Source organism: Trematomus bernacchii, unplaced genomic scaffold, assembly GCF_902827165.1.
Source record: "Trematomus bernacchii unplaced genomic scaffold, fTreBer1.1, whole genome shotgun sequence".
In the NCBI taxonomy this organism is placed as follows: Eukaryota; Metazoa; Chordata; class Actinopteri; order Perciformes; family Nototheniidae; genus Trematomus; species Trematomus bernacchii.
In genome coordinates, this window is record NW_022987828.1 from 10566502 (window position 1) to 10592507 (window position 26006).

The window sequence follows — 26006 nt, forward strand, 5'->3', positions numbered from 1 at the left end:
AAGCTCGGGAAAATCAGTAAGCAGACCTTGTGAAAGGCTTCTTTTTTTCACGTCAAAAGGCTTTGAAGATTGAAAAACATGTTTCAATCCACTCTCAATGGATGCATGCATCATTGACTTCATCGTTTTCACTTTGTAATTATATTAAGAGGATGTGTACTTTGTATTGAGTTTACCATAAACGGCCACAGTCATTTGGTCCTGTCGAACAGTATTGCCGACTGAAGCCTGAACGGTGACAGTGTGACTTCCCTCCTTGGAGAAAGTGAAGGACATCGTTCCATCCAGAGTCACAACAGGCTGAAAGACAGAGAGTCAGAGAGAGTCAGAGAGAGAGGAAGATGTACTGCGACTTGAGAATCTATCATGTCATTCAGGAAATAGGCTGCGTGGTAGAGAATGAAAAATAAAGGCTTACCTCTGTTTTGTTATTAAACCACCAGTAATAGCTGACTGTTCCCACATTGCTGGGCCGTAACACCGTCGTGAGGTTTATCGCTTTGTTCTTGACGACCACTGAAGGAGCCAAGAGCTGAATCTGTTCGAGTTGACCTTAAGAGAGAAAACAAAAACACTATGGATCAACATCTTTTGATTAAATATGGCTAAACAACTATCAAAGTTGCAACGGAAGCCATGGATTTTGCCACAATAATGATGGCCTGCAACACACTGAGTGGACTCTTTCTGATTTAATGCAGGAGTATTTGACAAGTGTCTGTGGAGGCTTTCAATGCTTAACGTCCTTGAAAATGTCACCCTTGGAATCCATTATAATGAGCAGAACTCGAACTGACCACAGCTGCTCCTCTCTTTCAACAAGGAGACAACAAACAGCCATCTTTCACGCCTACACAGGGTGAGTGACACTCCAAACTTTCTGTAGAGATATTGAATGTAGTTTCCTTTAATGAGCCAATTTGAAGTTACAAGAGTCAAGAGCATGTTGGCTCAGGTGTTCAAATTATTTTTGCTTTGTAAAAGGCACACAAGTCTAGAAGTTTTACCTATTTGAAGTATCTTATAGTTCATGATAAGTCATGAGAAATGATTGAGACTTAGTTTATGGTGTAGTCCAGGGCTATTCAATTGGCGGCCCGCGGGCCAAATCCGGCCCCGGGGTGATATTTACTGGCCCTTTGAGTATAATGTTAAAAAGTCATCAATTTTTTTTTTTTAAGATTTTTTTTTTTTTTTTTTTTTTTTTGCCATAGTGCCTTTATTCCAGAGAGGGTGTTACATTGAGAGATAGAGGGGTAGACAATGCCTGAAAACTTCGACGGGCTCGGGTTTCGAACCCACCTACTATACTGTAGTGACAACTCCTGTCATTGATTGCATCTCTGCGTGAATGATTAGATCATTTCACCTAAATGAAATCAAATGAAACATGTAGGCCTACTGAGTTCTGAACTTGCCATTTAGATCTATAAAGGCCTTGGGGCTATGTTGTTTGATTGAATTAAACACAATATATGCACTCCACTATGCTGTTGTAGTATTTACTGTATCTGAAGCTCTTAAATATGATTGCTCATATTTCAAGCCATCTTTTTCCCGGCCCCTTGCTTTGGATCATTTTCATCAACCGGCCCCCATTCCAAACTAATTGAATAGCCCTGGTGTAGTCACTTAAGTAAAATGAGGTTATTTCTTAACAAGTTCACCTTATCATGTGATGAGGTAAATTAAAAGGGTACTATGCAAGTGAATACATTCAGATAGACATTAACTCAAAGAGTATTCTGGATGAAAAAGGGCAAGGATTTACATTCAAAAATCATTGGAACCAGTTACCAGTGATTTGACTTACAGGTGACATGGAGGAAGAGTAGGACCCTGTCAAAGCCCAGAGAGTTGCCTGCTGTTGCAGAAACTTGGTAGATGCCAACTCTGCTGTAGATGTGTTTGACCCCGTCATCGATGGAGCTGATGTTAACATATGATATAGCTGTCCCGTCGCCAAAGTCCACCGTTACACTTGTCATGGAGCCGAGACCCTTCAAAAAGAAAACAAAATACTGTCACTCACACTTTAGCCTCAGTGTAGCCACAGCGACACATAGCAGAGTGCATTTTCCATAATATATACAAGAATATATACAAAAACGAGGTCAAGCGGTTAATCATGTCGCCGCACATTTATTTGACAAGCTGGAGCTCCAGCCTCTGCACTATGTCTCTGACAGCATCGTGATACAAAGATAAAAGACTGAAGAAAAAGCATGCAGCCTAGAACTGTAATACACACACTACTGTTGCTTCGATAAAGTAAAGTCAGCACCTCTTCCAGAAAGACCAAGAAAGTGACATTCCTCTCCAGCGATGCTACCAGTGTTCCCTCGCTGGTGAATAGCTGGAGGCCCCGGGGGGCATGGCTGGGACACTTCTGTCGCCTGGGGCTGTACTTCAACAGCGTCCCCTCTGTGCAGTTGTTAGACAAACCCCTGCGGTATCTACAATTCATTAAAGACCCACAAAGGACACAAATAAGCGACACAAAAATATATAACTGTGTGTGGATGTGTGTAAAAGCAGATGTATACAGGGGAGACATTCAAAAGAGACAAACCACCACCTCCTTAGTCTACCATTCCCCCTACGCTCCATCAGATGAGCTCAATTCGCTTTTATTAACACCAGCCATCAGTTAAAACCGTGTAAATTTGTAACAGATGTTAGTTAACACTATTACAAATACAAGTATATTGTTACAATATTCTTAGCATACAAAATATAGCTGTCGTTAAAAATGTTGACGTTTTTAACTATCTGTCCATTACATTTTAACTACATTGACTTCACTACTCGATTGCCAACTAGTTTACAAGCACTATCAATTGCAGCATGTGGTGTTCAGGTGCAATCAACTTGTTATGGCTTGTAGTTCAATGGTTGTTTTGGCAATAAATATCCTAAAGAACAGCCTCATAATTTGTTAACCTGTATGTTTTCTATTTTTCCTCCTTCCATTTATAAGTTAAAGGTGGGGTAGGTAAGTTTGAGAAACTGGCTCGAGATACACTTTTTGTTATATTCCATGGAATGCTCTTAACATCCCGATAGCAATGAATATCTTAAGTGCTTTGACAAAAAATCCATAAAAAAATGTCATCTGTGGAAGCCGTAGTACTGTAAAAAGCACGACCAATCATTTTAGCCGGCTCGGCTAAAATAACTGGATGGCCTACCTGCCTGTCAGCCTTCCATCTGTGCACAAACTTATCTCGTGCCCTCATTGGTCATGTGCGCGTTCGTGTGTGTCGGAGGAGGGGCTCTGTAAGGAAGTGGCAGATTTTTTCCGGTTGTGTATTTTCAAATTCTAGCGCATTCAAGCTGGTTTCTCCATAATTACCTACCCCACCTTTAAGTATTTATAATTGATAGTGTTTTAAATCAAAGGTCCCCTATTATACTCATTTCCATCAATATATTATAGTTCTATTATATATGTTGCATTGTTGAAGGAGCTCAGGTCAGAAGAATGTCATTGCCATTTCTACACTGTAGCTTTGTGCATTATGACAATAAAACCTTTGAATCTTGAATCTTTTGAATCTCCTCAGTTATATACAAACATGTCACTGAAGTGTTTGGCTGAAATACCAAACAGATCACGCATTGTAGCATCCCATAACCCTCTCTGTTTCAGCCCTGTTTCAAAAGGGCTGCTTCTGTGTCTGTTACTTTAGATGAAAATAAGGAGCCACTCCCCACGCCCCTCTGAGAGATATTTGGTTAAAAAGAACACAATAGTGCTCTAGGAGGAGATTCAGGTGATAAGGTGGGGGGGGGGTTACCTTGGTTGGTTATTGGCTAATGGTTACACAACCCAAAAAAACATTATGACATCACAAAGTGGCCAAAATCTGATCAGCTCATTTTCAGAGGTTTTTATATAAATGGATCAGGACAAAAAGAGAGGGTGTCTTTGTTCCTGAAACTTTCAGAATCTCTTTACACAGAGGGGACACATGTTGATGTATAATAGACATGAAAAGGTGGATTTTGCCTAATACTGTAGGTGACCTTTGAAATACAAAATAGCAGGTTGAGTTTGAAAGTAACCAAGGACAATTTGACATCGCTACTCCCCTTGCTCGAGTCAGTAAGAAGGAATAAAGTGTACCCTGTGGTGTTGAGGAAGCTCTCCCCCCTGATGCAGTCTCTAGATGTTGCTGAAGGAACGAACCAGAACGCCGGAGTGCAGCGCCCGTCAATCTGCCTCTCAAACCCGTAGTCGCTGTTTCAGTCGGAACAACAAGTACAGAACACAATACACGAGGAGTTATCGGGAGTAGTTATCATTCATTTAAAATATCAAATAGAATTACTCAGCTCAAAAAGAATAAAACTAAATAACTGCATCCCTACTGAGAATAAAGGTGTTCAAAGATCGAGTAAAACTTTTCACAGCCGCTCAGAGTATTTGAGATGTGATGTTTTATGTATCAAACTTCTGAAGCAGAGAAAGTAGTGCGTGTTTACAAAAACTATAATTATACTTTGAGAAAAATCCAATGGATCTGTCATGTTGATCAGGGAAACAGTCTCAGGAGAACGAGTTGGAAAGTTTAAATAAGGCTTTTAGTATTAAAGTGGTGTTCAGCCTTGTTAATAAACTAGAAGCGGCTGTTCATTTTCCAATGAAAGAAAGTACGAGATAGAGTCAAGGGTGTGGGATTACAAGAAGTACTGACTGGAAGTGACACTTGTTAGACATATAATAATAGACTTGAGCATCAGGCAATAGTTTTATTCATTATGGATATATAAGAGAACTTGAACGATGCAGAAATGTACTGCTATCACATACTTGACTGTTAATGCTGAGCTTTAATACTTCCAGTCAACTTCTGCCAGATAAATTGACGATATGATTATACAGTACACAGCATTAAAAACATCAGTTTGATTATTTAATCCATATTGGGATGAATATTAAATTCAAATTTCAAAAGAAAATCTGTTTTGGCATATTGATTGCAACCATAATCGTATATAAACATTATCCATGCCTAGCAGACAACTGATTGCATGTTTCTTAAGTCATATTACACACTTGCAATCCTAAGTGGACAGTAAGATAAAAAGTTGTAAATCCTAAAATATATCTCTTCAAACACTCCTCTTGTTGTGCCTAGAGAGCTTCACAGACTCTGCCTCTGGAGATTGATAATGTGTTGTGCGTTGGATGTAATGAAGTGTAAGGAGTAGTGCAGCTACAGAGTAGGAAACTCACCACTCAAAATCTGCCTCTGTGCACGGGCAGGAGTCTGACATCTGGGAAATATACTGATTTCTGGTCTTGACACATCGAACGTTTGCTTTCAGTTTTTGGAAGATTCTCTTCATTCCCATGATGCACACTTTGCCCTGTGATAAATAATGCATCATAAACATTTCAGAGGCTCCTTTCGCCTTTTTTTTGTCTTGTACCATCTTGCTTTTATTGTGTGAGTGAATCAAAGAGATTCACTTGGGTTTGATCAGCCAGTAACAGCAAGACCCTCTTACCTCATTGTGTAACTGCCATGTCATGTAATCTTCAGATGTGCAGCGGTGTTGAAAAATGGACTGGAAGTCAATTTTGACAAGTTGCCACTCAGATCGATGGCTAAAATGACCAAAGATTCTGCACAAACAAGCAAAATATACAATATCAAAAACATTTGGTAGAAAAAAAACAACCTCAACTCCTCTATGGGTAATTTGAAGGCAACAGCTTTAATCCATATTCCTCTGTGGGTAGAGAAACTCCTCCGCATTTTGGGCTTATGAAACCCTTTCAAACCCACATTAAATAGACTCTAGAATAGAATATTTATGTACACTACTAAGTCTTCATTGGGGTAATATGTTATTACCCAGTGCAATAATTAAACCAGAAACACGTCAGGTCTCTGTGGTTTCTTCTTATCTTACGTCATTATGAGGGTGTCCTCCCCAGGCTCCCCCAGCACCCCGTCAACATACAGCGGAGAGGAGGTGAAGCTATATTTGTCCCAGTTTCTGCCCTCATCAAAACTCAGCCTGAGGGAAAGAACAATGGTTGGATCACAGACAGACCAGCCACAAACAGTAAGAAAATCTCTGCAGGGAAGCAGTCTAACTCCTTGTTTTGAAGATTTAGTACAGTCTCTAAAAAAGAATGCGGTACGCCCTTGGAGAGACTTACCAAATGTGTCTAATTGGCAGCGGTGTGTGCCGGATGGCCACCAGAGATCCCCCTTGATTCAGGAAAAACAAGCTGTATTCTTCCTGAAAAACCTATGAGTATAACAAATAAAAGAAATAAAAAAGCTGCAGACAGGACCAGCTTCACTTTATCACAGCAGAGAAGAATTTAAGTCTGCAGAAAGTGTGCACCTATGGCAACATGAGGAACATGTATACTAACAACTACACACCAAACAAGTGCAAACCACAACCGTTCTTTACACAATAATCCCAGTTGTGTGATAAACAAAAGTTACAAAGTCTTGCTTTCTTTGTTGATTTTTGTTGTCTTCAGCCGATGGCAAAATAAAGATCTGTCGACATTTATTTTGGTTTATTTGTTCCACAGATCAGAGATGCACATGTCTTCACTCGGCGTCAAACCTCAATTCTTTATGTCTTTGCAAGTGTGGCTGTTTCACTGAGAACTGAGAAGCGAGTGTTTGCTCTGAAAGCTCAGTCACACTCATATTCTTTGTTTAGATCATGCCTGACAAGGTCATATTTTTATTTTTTTTCTGGATCACACTGAGGCAATTGAGAAAATAAATGTATCCAGAAAGTATTGGTGAAGAAAGCTGTACCTCTCTCCAGCTGTTCCCAGCATCCGATGTGATGAAAATACTGATATTATTACTGGTCAGCTCTGGTCCGACAACACCTGAATACAAAAGGTAGAAAGGACCATGTTCAGTATACTGTAGTTACTCTATTGTTATTTGAGTATTTATTCAGACACATTTGGGGGATTATTATTTCCACAGTATTAGCATGTAACAGATGTACAGCAAGGATTAATTTCATCTTATTTTGTAAACTAGTGTCGGCTACATACAGAAATACTGCACTAGGAACTGGGTTTAAGAACATATATGACTGGGAGGGCTTAGGGATCAGATCGGAAGGACCATTATGAAACATGAGTATGGATGTTCAAATCCAATAATCCCCTCACCTGACGCGATGATTATTCCTGGAGCTGAATCTTTGCTGACGATGTTTCCCGAGGTGTAGGGATTCTCTGACACATGGAGGTGGAGATGTAGCGAACAATAAGGCTGGAAACACAAACACAGGGAGATTGGTTTGCTGAGCTCTAAGTGTGAAATTGAAAGGTTTGATACAGACCTGGTTTTTGTTGTATATTAGGTGTCATAATAACTTCTGACATGATTATGACTCTACCTTTCTAAGGAAAAAATGATGTTCGAAAGTTTTCCCATACATAAAATACTACATAGCTATTATCATACCCCATCAAGTCTCCTACTAGAAATATACTGTAATGTATGCTGGTAGCTCGATATAGAAGAATAACAATGTGTAAATTCACGTATTATGGTTGGCGATATTGCAGCTTAACATCTAATGAGAGTATGATGATGCCATTTTTCACGAGACCTTTATTGGGCTCATAAAAAGGTCCTGTTTAGAAATGATGTATGGCTAAGAATGGCTTCTGGATAGGGTTATAGTAATTTACATTTTATTTGTCGAATGGGTCTACCGATGTGTCTGCTCCTGCATTATTATGCATTTTCCTACTATCTACACTGTTTCCTTTGGTACCTGGTCTCACCCTGTGAGCATGTGATAAACTAAAGCGTTTAACTTGCTGCCATGTACCTGAACTTATCTTGAAAAGTGAACAAAAAAACGAAAAACTGTTTTGACTGAAGCTGTAATTAGCTCTTGTAATGAATAATGAACGGTTATAGTCCTTCTAACTTGATTTATTAAATGATATATTATATAATTTGTTTAAAAAAATGCTACTACACTGCACTCAAAACACATTTTTATAGAAAATGTAATACAATTCAGCATATAATGATATATTATGATAAAATCCCCAATAAGCTATTCACATACATACTACTACCACTGCTACTTAAACTATTTATACTCAATACAGTAACATAAGGTTAATTGAATGACTTCATAGTGTTGTATTTTAAAGATATTTATGCTGAAATAACTTATGTTATTAAAACTTGACACAATAGTGAGTGAGTATGGTAAATCATGGCAACGGTGTCGTGTCCAAGCTGTTTAAATGTAATTCAATTTATTTTCTCTTTGACCACAGCATGGCATCATCCAGTTGTAGTATTTCTTAGGCACACAATGGTAATCCAAATATGTATCTTTTGTCAGTGGCCCACTTACTTGTTCACAATAGACCTTGTTTCCCTGGAGATCTGTGGTTGGAGCCTGAAGAAGCCTCCAGTCTCTGCCTTTGTTGTATGTGATATAAGTTTTCACTTGGTTCTCTACAACTTTATTTGACAGGAACACCCCTTTAATCCCGGCAACCTGCAAACATGAGAGATGGAGAGCGGTGGGGGGAAAAACAAAAAAAAAAGGGAAGGAAAAAAAATAAACCTTAAATTATTCAGACTTAAGTAAAGCTGCAGGCCTGGATCAGAGAGGAAAAGATGTCTGAATGTGATAGTTTTTCTGACAGGGAGCACTATTTTTGACCATCTGTAGGACTCTGCAGAATCAAAACAACATATGGCGCATCGCTGAGCTATTCCTTCTTCTTTGTACTTATGTTCACAGAGACGCAGACTCTCACATGCAACTATTTCTTCAGCACACATTACTCTTCCATTACATATCTGCTCTTGGTCATTGCAGCTAAATATTTCTAGGCATACAATGTGTGTGGAGGTCAGTGAGTAGTAAGAATAACCAGTGCTGATGGCTATCTGAGGTGTGCATTCATAAACTACAGTAGGAGGCTTTTACTGCTGGCTGCAGATGAGGATAAGTGACACATACATGTGCAGTCACTGGGAACCTCAAAGCACATCTGTAAAACGCAGATATCACGTTTACAAGTTAAAGCTGTACCCTGTATGTGTTTGAAGTGACTAATGTATAGTTGGTACGTTACCTGAAGACTGCACCTACTAAATGTTTTACATGTTACAATGTCACAGATAATAAAAGCCGACAGGAAGTGGATATGAAAGTCTTTCAGTTGCAGAATGCAATGTACCAACATCTGTTCCATTGTTGTCGAGACACCAAAGAGATCTGAGCACAGGGTACACTTAAGAAAAGCATGGCGGAAAATCAACTTTAACTGTAAGCAAAGTTGGAGGCTGTCTGTTGTTACTTTACTTGTCAGAATACCTTGATCTCTTTAAAGCTCCCAAACAAGCGATTTAGATATGCATGGTGCTCTAAGATACAATGTTTCTTCTCATTGTAAAAGACATAAAGGGTAGGTGGGTTGAAGATTCGGAATGAAATGTGAGTGTGAGTTGATTGATGGATACATCTAAGAGGTACTTTACTAAAGTACAGCTAAGTTTTATTTTCATTATTGATAACTATGTGTATAAAAAGTCAAAACATGTCATCCGAAGAACACAATTTGAGCTGTTCAAGTTTCTTCTATTGTTTACTTTATATTAAGTCTATTTTGATAATCAGTAAATAATTTGAGTCATTTTTCAAGCAAAACATTCTCTCTTCTATAATTTGAAATGCATCTTTGTATTTCTCTTAACATTAGTAAATGCATGGTTTTGGACAGCTGAAAAAATTGGGAGATAACAACGGGCAAATGCCACTTTTAATCAAAAGAAGAGAGGACAATAGATTGGTTTAATTGTCAATATTTACTGATTTTGACACATTGTTCTATAAACAGCAGCACTCATGAATCCAGGTCAGGGATTTAAATTGAGATTGAAATGCCTGAATAAGATGAAAACTTGTAAAGGATGACAGGCACCACCAAACAACTGGTGGACATAATGCGAAAACACACAGCTTAAGTACCATCTTGGATACTACTTTGGTAGATAGAACATAATAAAGTGCCCTCTCCTGTGCCCTTCCAGTGGAGAAAACATGATAAAGTGCTTTGTAGGGTACCCTTACATGGAGAAAACAAGCGCCCCCTAGGGTGACCTTAAATTAAGAAAACATGATGCAGTGCCCTCCAGGCTGCCCTTCATGCTAGGAAACGTTTTGCGCTCTAGTGCCTTGCTCATACAGCTGGTGCCCTTCAGACAACATGAGTTTTCCACCGCCACTGCCTACCTCATACAGGTCTATCATGATGTTGCCCTCCGGTCCTCCACTGCTCACAACGTTCTCCAGCATCAGGGTGAAGAACAGCCCTCTGGACTCAGACATGTACAGGTTGTAGGAGTCATTCTGGTGCCAGTCCTGAATCGCTGCCACCACCTGGTTGTCATCTGTGCTGATTATCTGCAGGTCCTAAATGTATGAAATCCATGAGTACTGTACATGCCATCGAGTTTTAGGAATTCATCCAAAGGAGTTAAAAAAAATCTGTATATAAGTGTGAGCATATTGGCTTCAGAGTTCAAGCAGCGAGCAAGCGATTTGTCACTTATGACATCATTCAGCCAGGATCAGCAGCCTGTTCAAAGATGAAGACAGGCTCCATTTAATTTTACTGAATACCTTTTCCAGAGTGAGGTGAGGTAGGGGATGTGTCTCCATCTCGAGGAAATGTTGACACTATAGATGGATAGGTGGATGGATGGACGGATGGAAACAACACTGCATGCAATAAATCTCTCCTTGTTGTTGTGACTATAACCACCATTCTCTCTAAAACCACTAAGCCACCCTGCTGGGCTTTGAGCAAAAGGGGTTGAGACACTGTTTCTGCGCAAAAGCAAATGTACTTCTCTGCTTCAAAAACTTCCTTTGGAGTTATGGGGAAAATGTGCAGCTCTGCATCCATTCACATTATCTGTATCTGTTGATACAGACGAGAGGGCAACTGATTAAAAGACGATCCATTGGTCCTAAATAAACACAACATCTAAAAATGTAATCATGCATAACGAAATCAATTTTTAGGAGGATAATAATGGGGGAAACAATTTAATGGGTTTGTCAGCAAACATTATGACTAACCGGGAACAGCTAAGCAACCCTCACTAAGTCATTATGATACCACAAAACAGCCTGCGGGAATAAATGGAGTGTTTCACAGTAAAAATGAATGCCGCACTTGTTCTTCTGCAACTCACCAAACACTGCATCCCTTCCAGCAGTCTTACCTTTGGCAGAGTATACTTGGGAAGCTTCATTGGGTAGAAAGCATTTCTTTTATAGGACACATAATGGACAGACTGACCACCTACTGGCACCTGGAAAGGCAATATAGTGAAATTAGCAGTTAAATCACATTTCAGGTAAATATTCCTAAATCTCACTGTGCACACTGATTGCTAACAGCATGTATCAAAGCATTTAAGCCAGCACCAAAACGCTGGGTTTGCTTCTAATTAGGATGTTGTGCATTATGGCAGAATGATGTTAGAGTACAATACATAACACAGTGATTTACATTTCATGCCATCCTTTCCCAGGATAATGGCCCTTTTCTAGTTAATGAAAAATATGACTGTACATTAAGTTACGATTGAATGCAGTGGTTTTACAGCTTTTAATTGCTCTTTAATGAAGCCAGACCTTGCAATAAAAACCCACCTGGATGAAAACGTATTCATCCTGAACCACCAGGGAATTAGGGATGATAAATCCAGGGAAAGGCTTGCCCTTGTTTCCATCAGAGCAATTCTGAAGTTTACAAGTTATGTACTGTGACCCTGTGGGTAAGCAAGAAATGAGTGCTAAAAATATGACAGAGAGAAAAACAAACAACGGTCTGCAGTCCACAATCAAGGTTTAGCTTATGCTGATGGTTTTAAGTGAGCCATAGAGGCAACATTTTGAAGGCCAAACCTTATTCTCACTAATAGATCAAGTAGAGAGAGAGCTGTCCCAGTGTGTTAGCGTCAGCCAAACGAGGCGGTCCCCCCGGGGACGGGGCATTAACACACGAGGCCTTATGGAAGTTCCCTCTCTGCACTGTGGCCAATAAAAAGAGCCAAGTCACAGCCTGGCCGTTGAAAGATGAATTAGCTTAATCGTATGAAGAGTCTCCATGCAGCCAATTCAGATGGGAACGCACGTTTTAGTACAGCATAAAAAAAGCTCTCACTTGTTTTTCTAAGTTAATGTTCAGGAATTATAATAAAGGTGAATATTTTCATGCAAAATCTCTTTAAAAATTTCACTAGTCTACTTTTCTGCGTTGCCAAGGTAACATCATTTTATGACTCACGTCCGTCAGAGATGATGATCTCCAGGTGAATCATCCCTTGCTCTTTGTCTAAGCCCAGCCTGGACCTGCACCGTGACAAACATGAAGGAAACATTACATTTCTGCTTAAAGGAGAGCCTTCATTCATTAATACTGACATTGATATGACATTGTGTGACTCAATATTTGCATCATATGCCCACACTTAAGTCATTGTCACAGTAATTGGTTCCCAACCCTGTTATTTTAACTTCATTACAGCAAATTGCCCATTCAAAACTAAACGTGTACATACATTTTTAAGCCAAAGACTGAGTTTCCCTCTCGGGTAGTTTTTAATATTTTTTACAAGGCCTCTGAAACAGTCTCTACCTCAAGGAGATGACTGCATCAGCTCTTTGTAGGGTCTGACTTAGCCTAGTTATAATGCAGCAGAGATAAGCGCTTTTTAATTAAAATGGGACACACTTTTTTGTGTAGAGATTAGCTGTTACTAAATAATTGACACACCGTAGTTAACTGCCAGCTTTAATTGTATCTTACTTAATTAAGTGACAATACTAATATTAGCTTACTAACATATTTGCCGTATACCATTAAAATGTAAAGATATAACCACATTTACACACAAATTGAGAGATGGATTTATGAATAGCTGGTACAAGTTCTGAAGGGGTTAAAGTATCCGGCAATTCACAAAAGAAAGTATAATTAGAGAAAATGTGTCCTATTTTGTATTATTAGAAAATTATGTTTTTCTTTCCTCTGCCTTTTATCATAATGTTATATCTGTGAGTGCTACTGTAGGTTCTAAACTTTGGTACAAACCATTTAACTTGAGATTTTAACGGTTTTGTAAAAATGTTTAACATCAAGTGGCTAAATACAGAAAAGGCTGATGACCAAAGGCATTATTCTATACAAAAAATACATCGAAAAGGAAAACAGTTTACACATTAAATGCATTTAACTCTCAGCAACAGACTGTTTTTCTGTTATCAGAAATGCAGTATTTTGACTTTACATTATATTTAATGTTGAAGTTGTATGCGGGATGGGGAATATGAGTTTCAGCTGTGATCTTAACTTTTCTTTCAGGGTCTTTAATACAACAACCTTATCTATAAACACCGGCCTGACGGACATTTGACCCGCACTGCACTTTATGGGTAAGGTGCACTTAGCCATTTCATTCACTTTCAATAGAGATACTTCATGACGGCAGGACGACAGGAGTGACCACTTGTTGTATTAATAGCAGCTGTTGTGACAGTAGGTGGCTTTCTTCTCATTTTCCATACTGTGTCTGAACTGTAATATAAAAAGCCCCCCATCCTGCTTCCCTCAGCACTCTGTAATTGCCTCACAGCTCCATCTCTTTTAATGGACTTTCTGTCAAATACTTCATCCAATTCTATCAGTGAACAGTGGCACTTGCTCTTAAATAAACCCCTGCAGTGTTACATAGTGTTCTCCATAACTAACACATACCACTATGTCTGTCTAGCAAGGACGGCTGTTAGCATGTCTTTGCAAATCATGTTTGTCAGATTTTAGCAGTTAATTTGAGCAGAGCAGGTTGTGATGACAGATGTTTTATCAAACTTGATTTCTGACAGTGTGGGCAGCATGTTGTGTTGTTTCCTGACATGTTTTAGTTGATTTATTCCTCCAAGGATATAAGGGAGTGCATATGTGAATATGAAAAATGAGGGTTTTTGATAGATCATCTTCAAACACTGCAGCCTCAGGACGATGCTAAAGAAATCTCAGACACCATAGACCTTAATTAGAATCTTAACTCAAGATATAAATGGTATATTTTCATTTAAGACACTGTGAAACTGTTATTTTGCAGTAGAACAATCTGACATGAATATGCCCTTACAGCACTTCATTATTAGAGATGAATATTCTTTCATGGACTTTCCTGTGTGAGAAATTAATTTGGTATCCTTAATTCTCTATTTTACAAAGCAGTGCAGTGTTATATGTAAGAACCTCCGAGCAAATTATCCCAGATGAATGAGTAAAGAGGGTCTCTTGATGTCTGCTACAAACCTAAATTAAGAACATATGCTCTCATGGGAAAGGACCAGTGTAAAGCCTTATGTGAAGCAGAACTGAGCTAAAAGTCAAAGATCTCTGTGTGCACAGATGAGCTCAGGTACATTACCATTAGCTACAGAGAAAAGATTTAATTGTTTCCCCGAAGAGAAAAGGCGTCATTAGTTATGTGATTTAGGAGAGACTGAAGATGACTGATCATGTTTTATTGGCCATTATGTGATGATTTAGGGCCTATACTTCTTATTAATCTATCTTTCGTTTCTGATGAGTTTCTCTGGATGGATGATAATAAAGAACTGTATCTTTTGGCGTCCTATGAGTCCACATGGAATGGGAATTTGTGTGTGCAAGACACAATAAATAACCTTACCAACCACACACAAGTCACTAACTCTTGTGAAGGATATAGATTTCTCTTCATTACATTACATTACATAACATGTTACTTGTTAGACGCTTTTTATCCAAAGCGACTTACATACTCAATACTGTGGGCAATCCCCACAGGAGCAATTTGGGGTGAAGTGTCTTGCCCAGGGACACAACGACATGCTGACTGCAGTGGGGTTTGAACCTGCGCTTCCCTGATCCGAACACCAACGCACTAGTCCACTGCGCCACACACCTCCCTCTCTTCAACCCCCCGCAACAAATTAGTGTCATATATCCAACTTTCCTTTGAGGATAAAAACATCGGCCTCATTAAACTTAAGTGTGTCTATGTTTTGTATACTTTGTCAGCTCCTTTTTCCTTGTGGATTTGTATTAACTTTAATATTGTTGTTAATGTGTTGTCTTTGTATTTACCAGACCAATGCAAAAGCTGCAGGAACATGTACTGCAGGTCACTCCAACCTTCTGTGATTATTCAGTGCATGGTTCTGCTTCTTTAGCTATACGTGTGAAAAGGGATTCTGTAGCCAACAACTATAAAAGCTTTATAAATTAAACATTTATCCTGGGCCATAACCCCTGTATCAGCACCCAACAGCTAATATCGCTAAAACACTTGCTCTGCCACTAGAGAGCCAATTATGTACAATATACATAGGGTCTCGTACTAAAGTGAGAATAAAGTGATAATATTTGGATATACTGTAACTTGATTATAGCCCAACAAAACAAATAATACTTATAGTTTTGGTTATCTGTTCATGTTTATCAGTGATTTATAGTAGTTGCTTGGATACTGAACAAGTCTCATTTATGTCTATGTGTAATATACTACAGTACTTTCATTTGATGCTACTTTATTATTCTACTTCACTTATCTGATACTTTTCAAATTAAGATTTTAGAATTACAAAACAACATTGTCACAGGTTTGATGCATTGATATTGATATTTTATCAGTGAAATAGGTACTTCTAATACTTTAAGCACATTTCTCTGATGATACTAATGTACATATTTAAATACAGAAAATGTACTTGTTAGCAAGTATTTACAAGTTTGTGTATAAGTGCGTGTGCAAGTAAGCAGAGTCCTTCCACCACCGATATAAATCCACTTTATTACATATCTAAAAAGTATCCCTAACTCTTTTTTTATCCATGTTCAGATCCCACTAAATAACATGTAACATTTGTGCAGATATGACTTTAAATGAGCTGCTGACTAATCAGAAATGTGCATTAATATTGATGTCAGGGGTCAGTACTCATGTTTTCTCCATGTTTCTACCACTTCCCAGAGAACATAGTGTACAGTAAAGGCTCTGTACTGCTGCTGTGAACTCAATGCTAAGTGGGATTCATTTTCATTAATTAATGTATAATTAATTGTCCTGTGCTTGTTTATTATTTATCATGTTTTCAGAGTATATCAAAATATGCTAGCATTTCTGCCAACAGTACATCCCTCTGAAACAGACTGATGGTTTATCTCACCAGTAGAATCTGTTGGGGACGACGTTGTCATGCACGAGCTGCCATCTCCTCCCAAATTCAACAGAGACGTAGAGCTGAAAGATGGAGAGGAATGCATTCACCAAATGAGTTACAGTATAAAGAATAATGTTCCAAGTCAGAATATCCAAGAGAATTATTCCCTGATATATGTCTAACTGTATTATCAAGAAGCTGTCAAGATTTGTAGATTTTATGGCGTCAATGTGTTGATGTTGTTTTGAATAATGCACTACTGCGTGTGTATTTTGTGAAACTGCATCAGTGATGAGAAAATCCATCAGTTCCTGTACAAATACAGTGATATTCAGAAAAAAGGGAAATTGTAATAAGACTAGTCAATCTGTTTCTTTAGAAAAGAGGGTAGGCGAGGACAGACTAATTGGCCTCTGTATTACATTAAAATGTCTACTTAGTAAAGAAACTCGGCAGGATTTTTGCTTAATTGGTGTTATAAAATCACTCATTTAAGTGTCATTGTAGTCCTTTTATTCAATAAAGCCATTAGTCCTCTTTTTACTGGACTTGTGTTGAAGCTTTAAGAAAGCCTGTCATCTTGTCGTAATGATCGAGCTGCAAGCATCTAAAGCTTGGAGCTTTACAAGGATAAGCAACATTATTTAGACTTATCCAAGAGCTTTACACTTTAGAAAGACATGACAGACAATCAATAAATGTAAAATGAAACCAAGCTATGATTAATTTTCGCAGTTTAAAAGGAAAAAAAAGCAGATTCAATTGCGATTTACAGAGACGTACTGAATGACCTTAAGGCAAACTTATTGAGAGCGTCTTCTTGACCGGTTGATGGTTCTCGAGTAAGCTTTCATCTTCCCCCCTGCACCATTTATCTCACTTCTCAGACCTTGACTGTTTTTCTCTCGGAAAATCAACTCTTCCAAGAGCAGGCTGGGAAGGCCGAGTTTGATGACTGTGGTTTTGAGTAAAGCAGGGTTCTTGGGCAGAGTAATGAAAAAGTGTGTGTGTTTATGCATCCTACTGTGTGTTTAGATGTGTCTTCCTTGTTAACTTTCCTGTGTGTTTTGTGGGACGTATAATTCAGAGTTGGATTCAGTTTCAGATATTGACTTGATAAAGGGAGCAGGTGATGGGCTGCCTCTCTTTTGGCACCGGCAGCCTGGCTTCAGTGGCAGATGTCTCCGCTCATGAACACTATGTCCTGAAAGCTGGCCGCTATTATCAAAATTAATGTTTGGAGCGTGACAACAACCTATGTTTCATATAATGGTAGGAAGTGGCACAACAGGATATAATATATAATGGCAAGAAGAGTCTGGCAGAAATCTCACATTGAGCTAAGTCGTGCATGATAAGCAGAAAATCCTACACACCTATTCAACAGCCAGAGATTTCTTTCCTGTCACATTTTCATTTCATTCTTGATTCCAGTTATTTTTATGACGCCTGACAGCTACAAGTTACCTTTTGGTCGTGGCTGTAAGCCAGGATCCAGTCCTCCTGCTCGGGGTGAAACAGCAGGCTGAGGATATCAAAGGCTAAGCTGTGTTTCTGATAGGTCGCCCCCTCGTCAAGGCTAATGAGCAGGCTGCTCTCCACCTCCGGGTCGGTAAGTAACATGATCTGAGACGAGACAAGAAAGGAGACGGGGGGAATCAGCGGCCCACGTCGACAGCATCCATTCCTCAGGGCTTATGTGTACTTGTGCGCTGTTTGGAACAGACGCATCGTGCAGACTCCTGTAGGGTTGCTTTGTAGTGAAGATGCTAAAATAAACCTCTGTTACACAGCAAATATAATGACCAATTTATTCAATTCAGACGTGATTTTTAATAAGATGCATGTGCACACTTACCTTTCTTTTATTGTTCGGACTCACGTACAAGTAGCTCAGGATGGTTTTTAGCCCGACTTTCTCATTAAGCTTCTCATATGTCGACCCATAGTCCGTTGACCTAAAGTTTAATTAGAAGGATAAAGTAAAACAGGTTGTGCTGAGAGAAAAGGAGAAAGAAGGTTCACCTTCTAGTTAAGATGCTGATGGTATCATTACGCATATCAGGCAAGCAGAAAATTGCAACAGCAGAAGTCTTGAAGCAATTTGCTAGATGAATGGAGATTCTTTTAATTATCCAAATAAACAAGAATATCCTGGTGGTGAGGGGATGAAACATTACTTTTAATATTATTGCTGCTTTGGGGTAAAACATAAATCTAAAGTTTGGGATTTTCATGTTTAATAAATCATATTGAGGATTAGAGACATAATTGCCAGATGACTTAACATAAAGCATTAAAATGTTTTTGGAACTTTCAGAACCAGAGAAAAACAATTAACAAACAGACTTTAGATAACTTCTTCGGATAAATTGTAATCAATAAACATATTATGCTGGTCTCAGTTGTTTGGTGGCATTTCAGAAACATTTGAGTGTGTGAAATGGCAAATAAGTATTCATTATTCATTATTTAAACAGTGTGCAACGACCACATTGGATATTAACCAAAATGTAGCATTTTTGTACATAATTATAATAAATATATCACATGGTTTTCCTTCTGAAAATGTTACTTTTGTCATGGCCTTGATAAAACCCAATGTAATCTCTTCAAGTTCCTTTCTTCACTTAGGAATCAACTGTATTTGCACAGTAACCTTGCAAATACTGTATTTTGTTGCAGTGGAAAGCTTTCTTTCACAGCACTGACGTATAATCTTTTTTTGATTTAATACTATTACTATATGTTCATAAGACATCAAAGAGGTTTACTATTGTAGATCTTATATATAAACTTAGATAGGACTCTGAGACACCGAACAAAGGTAATGTATCATTTTCTGTAGCGAAACAAATCAGTTTGAAATGATTTGTTATAACAGACAGAAGATCTTACCTCCATAATGAACTCTCCGTTACTCTGCCAGAGTTGAAGTCGTAGTACTTTGTCAACATGAGGATCACCTACAAAACAGATCACACAGATAACTAGCTTCAGAGGAGAGCTATCATCAGCAGCAGCTAAGTGTCACTGTCACAGGGGGAAACAAAAGAAGAGAGTGGTCCATGCAGGCTTTTTAAGCTCCATGACAGACATGTCTTTATTAAAAACCGAACACTGTGATGGCATGTCCACCCATCCCTCGGTTAGTTGTAATGCTATAAACCACTCGTGTATTCTCTGTGGGGAAGCTGACCACATATACATAATGTAATGGCTTTTAAGACCCTGTAGACTACCAGCCAAGGCTTCCACTAGTAAACCATGACTAAATGAATACATAAGTCAAAGCTATAATTCATTTCAGGCACAGAGCGACAGACCTCGTAAATATCTTTGACAACTTTTTTGAAGAGGATCATAAAGTGCCTTTACTTGATATACATACAAAAAGGCTGTATATTTGAAGATGTCTAGTAAATTACCCAATATATGTGTTGGTATATGCATGGAATCACTAATGAGTAAAGCCCCAGACAAAACCACAATTATTACAACAACTTATGTCCAAAAGGATGCATTTTATCCTCTTGATAAAATCTCAACAGCCCTTTACAGAAAAACAGCCCTTTATATTGTGCCCTTCACCCTTTACACAATGTGTGGTGCGCCCTGCCTGCACTGTGCTATCGTAAAATCTGCAGATCATATAGCTCCCTGGGGAAGCCTCTCTGGGCATCTTTTCAACGCTATCTTCTAATTATCGAGTGTTATGACTGTTTGGGGTAACATTCTCTATAACAAGGAAACACTCCATCATGTAAACAACGAATCTGAACTTTTTAAAACCTTGCTCGTAGAAATTCAAAACACTCAATCGCTGACTTCTTCAAAAAAGAATTGTGACAAACACACATTGTGCACACATATGAAACCCCAAGGTCCAAAAATTATAGTATCTTATATTTTTTAAGCTGTGTAAATAACAACTTCTTACCAACTGGTGCAACACCAACAAAACCACAATAACAGTAACTCTGACTTATGAGTACAAAACATCAACCAACAGCGACTCCATCCTAAATATGGACCACTCACTATCCAATATGTAATTATTGTACCGATATCAGAATAAACCAAGCTAATGAAATCCTCCTGTTTTTGTGTTTTTGTGTAAGAATATTAAACAGTATCTTCGAATGTCTTGTTTTGTTTGAACAAAAGCCCAAAACGTTAGGATATAAAACACAGTAAAGCATCAAAGAGAAGCAAGTATCAATCATGTTTTCTGTTGATCTATTTATTTATGAAACAATTAATTATCTTAGCTCCATCATAAACAATTCAGTATATGAATTGTCCTAAAAAGTCGTACATGTCCTGCACATTTATAAATATGTTATTTGTGTTTTTTATCATAAATGTATGGCTTCTGTCTTTACCTTCACGATATCTCAATTAAATAAGTTCCAAAATAACATCTTTACAATAATGCAATGCATTTCAATTTAACTAAACACGTCGGTTTGCTATCCTGGCTCCAAAATGGTGGAATGAGCTCCCTATTGACATCAGGACAGCAGAAAGCTTACACATCTTCCAGCGCAGACTAAAAACTCATCTCTTTCGACTCCACTTCGAGCGATAAAATGACTAACAAAGCACTTGTATACTAATAAAGGACTAGCTTATCTAAAGCCAGTTGAGTAGCACTTGAAATGTTTTGGCTCTATGAAACCTGATGTACTTATATGATTCTGTTTTCTTCAAGTTAGTATCTTCTTGGTCGAATGCACTTAGTGTAAGTCGCTTTGGATAAAAGCGTCAGCTAAATGTAATGTAATGTAACTAGTTTTGCTTTATTTGTTATGACTTGCCCCCTTTGTAGATAAGCTGACGTATGAAAATTCTTTATATATGAGCACTAGTTCAGAGATAATCCATGTAGCTTTTTATAACTACACTACCAAGTGTCCAGAATTGGTAGCAGAGATTAATGGCTTCAAATAAAATGGGATATTCCTTCCAACAGTCTTACCCTCATGTACACCGTCATAAGCAATAAAACAACATGCAGCAGTCTGAAAATTAGGATAAAATATATCCCCCATTCTGTATGGCAATTAACTTTATGCATTTGCTTGGTAAGTATCCAGCATTACAGTCTGATGTCATTTGCATCCAACTTCGCCTGCTTACTCTGTTCTGAGGGACGTTGAAAGTGAAAGGTGAAGCCCCATGGCTCAACGCGTCAATACAGTGCTATAATATTCACTTTGTAGATATTTACGTGTGAAACGGTTGTTTGAAGTTCAGCGTGTCACATAAGACATTACATTGCTTTTTGAAATCACTGGACGAAGGCTACTTCTTTAATTGCTCACACCATATACCGGATAAAGGCAGAAATCCCCCTATGGATGAGTAATAATGCCTTATGCAAGTCATAATTTCCCTATAAATTTCAACAGATGTATCACATTTGATGCCAGCAACCATGTAGTGCACAGCCCATTAACACAGCAGAGGCACATACATACCTCCAAACTGGATTACTTGACATCCAAGAGCAGGCAAATTGATTTTTCAACCTCTAATCCTTTGTAAATCTTACACCTTGAAGGTAAATGGACTGGGATGAATTTGATCATTATGTAAGAATGAATAGAGGCTTAATGGTGATTTGAAGGGCTTAGGGTGAAGAGATTACTGTTGAGAAATGGAGGTGTAGTCTAAAGAGGAGAAGGGGGGATTCTGTTATTGAAGGGTGAACACCTGAGACAAATGAAAGGAGCGACAGAATACACATTACGATTCATTCCCACTCTCACCATCCTGGAGATACAGACTTATCAGCTGTTGGAAATAAGTTGCCTCATCAATAATACTGTCATCACATTCAGCCACTGCAATTAAACAGATGGATGATTCCATAAAATCAATTGTTACTAGAGTTACTGACTGGAATATTAACAATGAAGACAAATAAGACACATCAAAAAATGGTCACATGTCTGTTGTGTTTCGAAGGCTTTTGCCTAATGCATGATGGGATGGATCAAGCTCATCTTTAGCGCTGAATAGGATCAACCAATTGAAATTAAAACATTGACATGTTTTTCTTTTTGGGATAGGTTCTAATGCTTTACATTTAAATGGTTTTTTTTCTCCAAATGTAGCAGTAAGTTGCCATAGGTAGTCATACGAAAGATTGTTGATACAAAATAATAGCGGCTTTATTGATAAAGATTTGAAGGTCACATTTTCAAAGGACAAAGAAGATTTCTTAATAATAATTTCACTTCCTTGGTTACTGGTGACTTTAAAGGTTATAACTAAGATATATCATTTGAAAGGAGAACACCCACGAAGTGTTAATAATGTGACAAGGAATGCCTTCCATGGAGTAAAAAAACACAGCTTAGATGCCATTATAGCAAGTATGAAACGCCACATGATCAAATCCCTATACTATAAACAGCATAATTTACCACTTTTAATAATAAAAGAACTGTCTTTTTCTATTACATTGTTGATGGCCCTGCGACTCTGCAGCAACAATAGCCTGCAGTAAAGCTCATCCTTGTATACTTCAATACCACCTCAGTGAGAAACGCAATGTACAGAGGCTTTTGTCTGCCACATCAATTTATATCACTTCATTAACAAAGGCAACATTTCCTCATAGGCCAGATGTTGTGATGAAGCTAGGTTGTTTGAAGTCAGAGCGTTTGGCTCTCACATGGATGGCAGGTCACTGCAATCATGAATTATAAAGCTACTTCAAATAAACTATTGTTGTTCAAATAAAACCTGATGTTTCCTATACAAGGAGGAATAAAAGCAAAGTGAACAAAACATCTTCGCTCACTGCTTTAAGCCCTTGAAGGGTATTAATATGACTGGAAGTTTTGAAAATCGTGTTCCTTGAAGTAGTAAAGTTCAGCCGCATTGAGACTGATAGCAGCATACTGTTACCTCGGCGATGGTAATACCACTGATCTGTGAACATCAAATAACGGGCATTTTAAATGGACAGAGAACAGATTTCAAGCAGAACAGAAAGTGTCTGACTTTATTGGACTCGTCGTGTCGAGACGCCGGCCCTGTGTGTAAGTAGCAGCTTGGTTGACAAGTCATCTGAAACGGCTTTCCTACGGTCTTCTACTCTCGCACCATTTGCTTCTTCACACAAATGAGAGTCAAGGCTGGTTCAGCTGCTAAGCTACAGCGGCCCGCTGAGCTTGGAAGTTTGCGTGTGCAGGAGGAGGGGGCTGATCAATGCAGGCGAGATTAGAAAGCTGGAGGCTAGGTTTTTCAACCCAACCAAAAGGTTTGCATCCAGTTTGCAAGGATGTTTTTTCCAAACTGCTTGTAAGTCTTCAGAATTGTGTTTGAAAGTGCTGAGTGCGAGGGCAGCGGATTGAGTTGCATGTTACAAACTAAAAGCTCCCTGGAGTCTTTAATGAATTGCGTTTTTCTAGTCATAAATAACATTAAACAGCTGATTTTGATAAAAAATGCTTGGGAAGGATTTCTTTCAGCCGGGCGAACTAAAAGTGTTTGAAACCTCCTGTTTTTGCATCACTATAAATCCAAAGAAGAATCTCCAGTGTAAATCAAAGTTTGGGTTTTGAATGTGAGGCTTTTCTTGCTGCAGCCAGATGGTGTAACTCATGCTGTGTGAATGAGTAATGCAGGTAGTCAGCATTAAATAGGAGACTTCTCTTCACCAAATGAAGGGGTGACTGAGCAATGGCCAAAAACAGTATATTGACAACAACGGCAGCAACAGGTGTTTCTGATTCATGAAACACTAAGGTGCTGACGCTGTTGGTTTAACTTTAAAACTCACCAATCAGCTAAAGACTTGAAAATACATTTCATAAAATACAGCAGTGAATAACCGTCCAGCAGCGCTTGTCGTTTTGTGGTTGGTCGGTCCCAGAAAAATCAGACACTCCTTGGCAGCCGCAGTTTTTGCCTTGGTTGCCAATTTGAAATTTGGCATGGAGGTCAAATGTGTGTGTATGTGTGTGTGTCTGTGTTTAGGGTTGTGTGTGTGTAGGATTGTGTAAAGGTGTGTGTTTGTATGCATGACAATAGGCAAAAGGGGTGGTAACAATAGGTGTGGCCTTTCAAGTGTTGTAAGGTAGAGTGTTGGGATGCATACATTGAAGCATGTATAACTATTGAAATGCAACATAAGTATGTCTTAAGTGAAAACACAAAAAAGTGCAAACACAAAGACATGTCTGCAACAAAACAAATAAATAGAGTAGTAATGTAAGGTAAGGTCTCAATACCAATGTTACAGCCAAATACATTTTATCCATGGTCTCATATCAAATCATTGGCTGATGTTCATATCATTTCTGCTCCATTAGACAGCACACGGTGGAGAAGAAAAGAAATCGGGGGAGGGGGGGTGGCACAGCTGGTCTATAAAAGACACTCTGCAGGATTTCAAGGCGTAAGAGATCCTCACCACAGGAAGGCTAGGTGGCTTGGCGGAGCTCAGCTGCCAGTAGTTTGTGTGCAGTGCTGAGCTTTAAAAACCAGCCGATCTGTTTATCCATGCAACGTAGGCAATGTCACATCCTGGAATTTGTGGAGGAAAAACACATTCTTTGTCTTTGGTTTGTTTGGTGTTGTTATTAATATGTATTTCATGAATTTATGTATGTTTCTTCAGCAGGATATATGATGTTCACTCCCTTAAACAACACGAAAGCAACTTCTCCACCCTCAGCAGCCTGTCCATCACGGCCGCCCAGGAGACTGGGGGGGGGGGGCGTCCGTACTGACAGCAGCAGCCTAAGGGTTGTCCGAGCATGTCAACAAGCTGCAGGAGGCCGCATGCACCACAGTGTTCAGCACCAGCTGTTTGGGATGGCATGCTGAGGAGACAGAATCAATGTTGGGGAGGTAGGCAACAATAAATTGTAAAATAGGTGTTCAGGAGTAACCTTAATTTAACCATTGAGAACATCAGGTCTCCTCAAGGTGCAACATTGACAGCTGGGGGGAACACGTATGATTGCTGACAAAAAAGGCCCCAGTGTTGATGTGTGTAGTTGGGCAAGCTGCAATTTTTGTATGAATTGTCCTGTAAATACTTTCTTAATTATAGTATTTTCCCCCAAAGATATTGAAGTGACTGTTATTTTGTATATATTGATTGTTGTGCTTTTATGTATGTCTTAATGTGTGCATATGTATAAATATGTCTGTTGATTGTGTATATATATATATAGGTATATACATATTGTTATACATATTTGTATTTTTTGTCTTCGGAATTGTGGGAAACTGTATTTCGATCTCTCTGTCTTCACACACAAACTGAAAGATTGACAATAAAGTTGACTTTGACTTCATTGAAAACTGAATACTGTGTGTATTGAACAGTTACATTTTAAAATATTGTGCAGTTTTGAAATTTGGATGTATATATTTGGGGGAGACATGGGAGAAGAAATGGCAAATGTATTTTTCTCAGTAGTTTCTTGTTCATGGTACTCATTTACACATGAATCATGCCTGAAAAAATATAGTTTGGCATTAATCTTGATGTAAGTCACATTGGTATTTTCTGCAGAAGGTCACATTTCACTTTAATGTTGCTTTAAATAAATGACGAGTGTCTGACATCCATTAGGCCGTGCTGCACATGGACTGCAGAACATACTGTGGACACTGCAATGTATACTTGTGTTGCTTTTATGCAGGCATTTTCAGAGTCCAGTTAAATCCTTGTAACTAAAACAATGTTATTCACA

At 38.6% G+C, this 26006-nt stretch overlaps 1 protein-coding gene across 1 annotated transcript in view; it reads right to left on the reverse strand.

The window, feature by feature from the left end:
• Positions 1–26006, reverse strand: part of LOC117499768 (VPS10 domain-containing receptor SorCS1-like) — a 41518-nt gene that overhangs the window by 9839 nt on the left and 5673 nt on the right. The window contains exons 2-21 of the mRNA XM_034152382.1: positions 19180–19247; positions 18140–18239; positions 17749–17907; positions 16288–16361; positions 12350–12414; positions 11713–11831; positions 11280–11369; positions 10282–10461; positions 8389–8535; positions 7175–7277; positions 6804–6880; positions 6179–6270; positions 5926–6033; positions 5518–5635; positions 5243–5376; positions 4130–4243; positions 2285–2456; positions 1814–2000; positions 419–552; positions 177–300 (exon numbers count right to left, since the gene is read on the reverse strand). Coding sequence (XP_034008273.1) covers positions 177–300; positions 419–552; positions 1814–2000; positions 2285–2456; positions 4130–4243; positions 5243–5376; positions 5518–5635; positions 5926–6033; positions 6179–6270; positions 6804–6880; positions 7175–7277; positions 8389–8535; positions 10282–10461; positions 11280–11369; positions 11713–11831; positions 12350–12414; positions 16288–16361; positions 17749–17907; positions 18140–18239; positions 19180–19247 — 2365 coding nt within the window. The remainder of the gene's footprint in view (positions 1–176; positions 301–418; positions 553–1813; positions 2001–2284; positions 2457–4129; positions 4244–5242; positions 5377–5517; positions 5636–5925; positions 6034–6178; positions 6271–6803; positions 6881–7174; positions 7278–8388; positions 8536–10281; positions 10462–11279; positions 11370–11712; positions 11832–12349; positions 12415–16287; positions 16362–17748; positions 17908–18139; positions 18240–19179; positions 19248–26006) is intronic.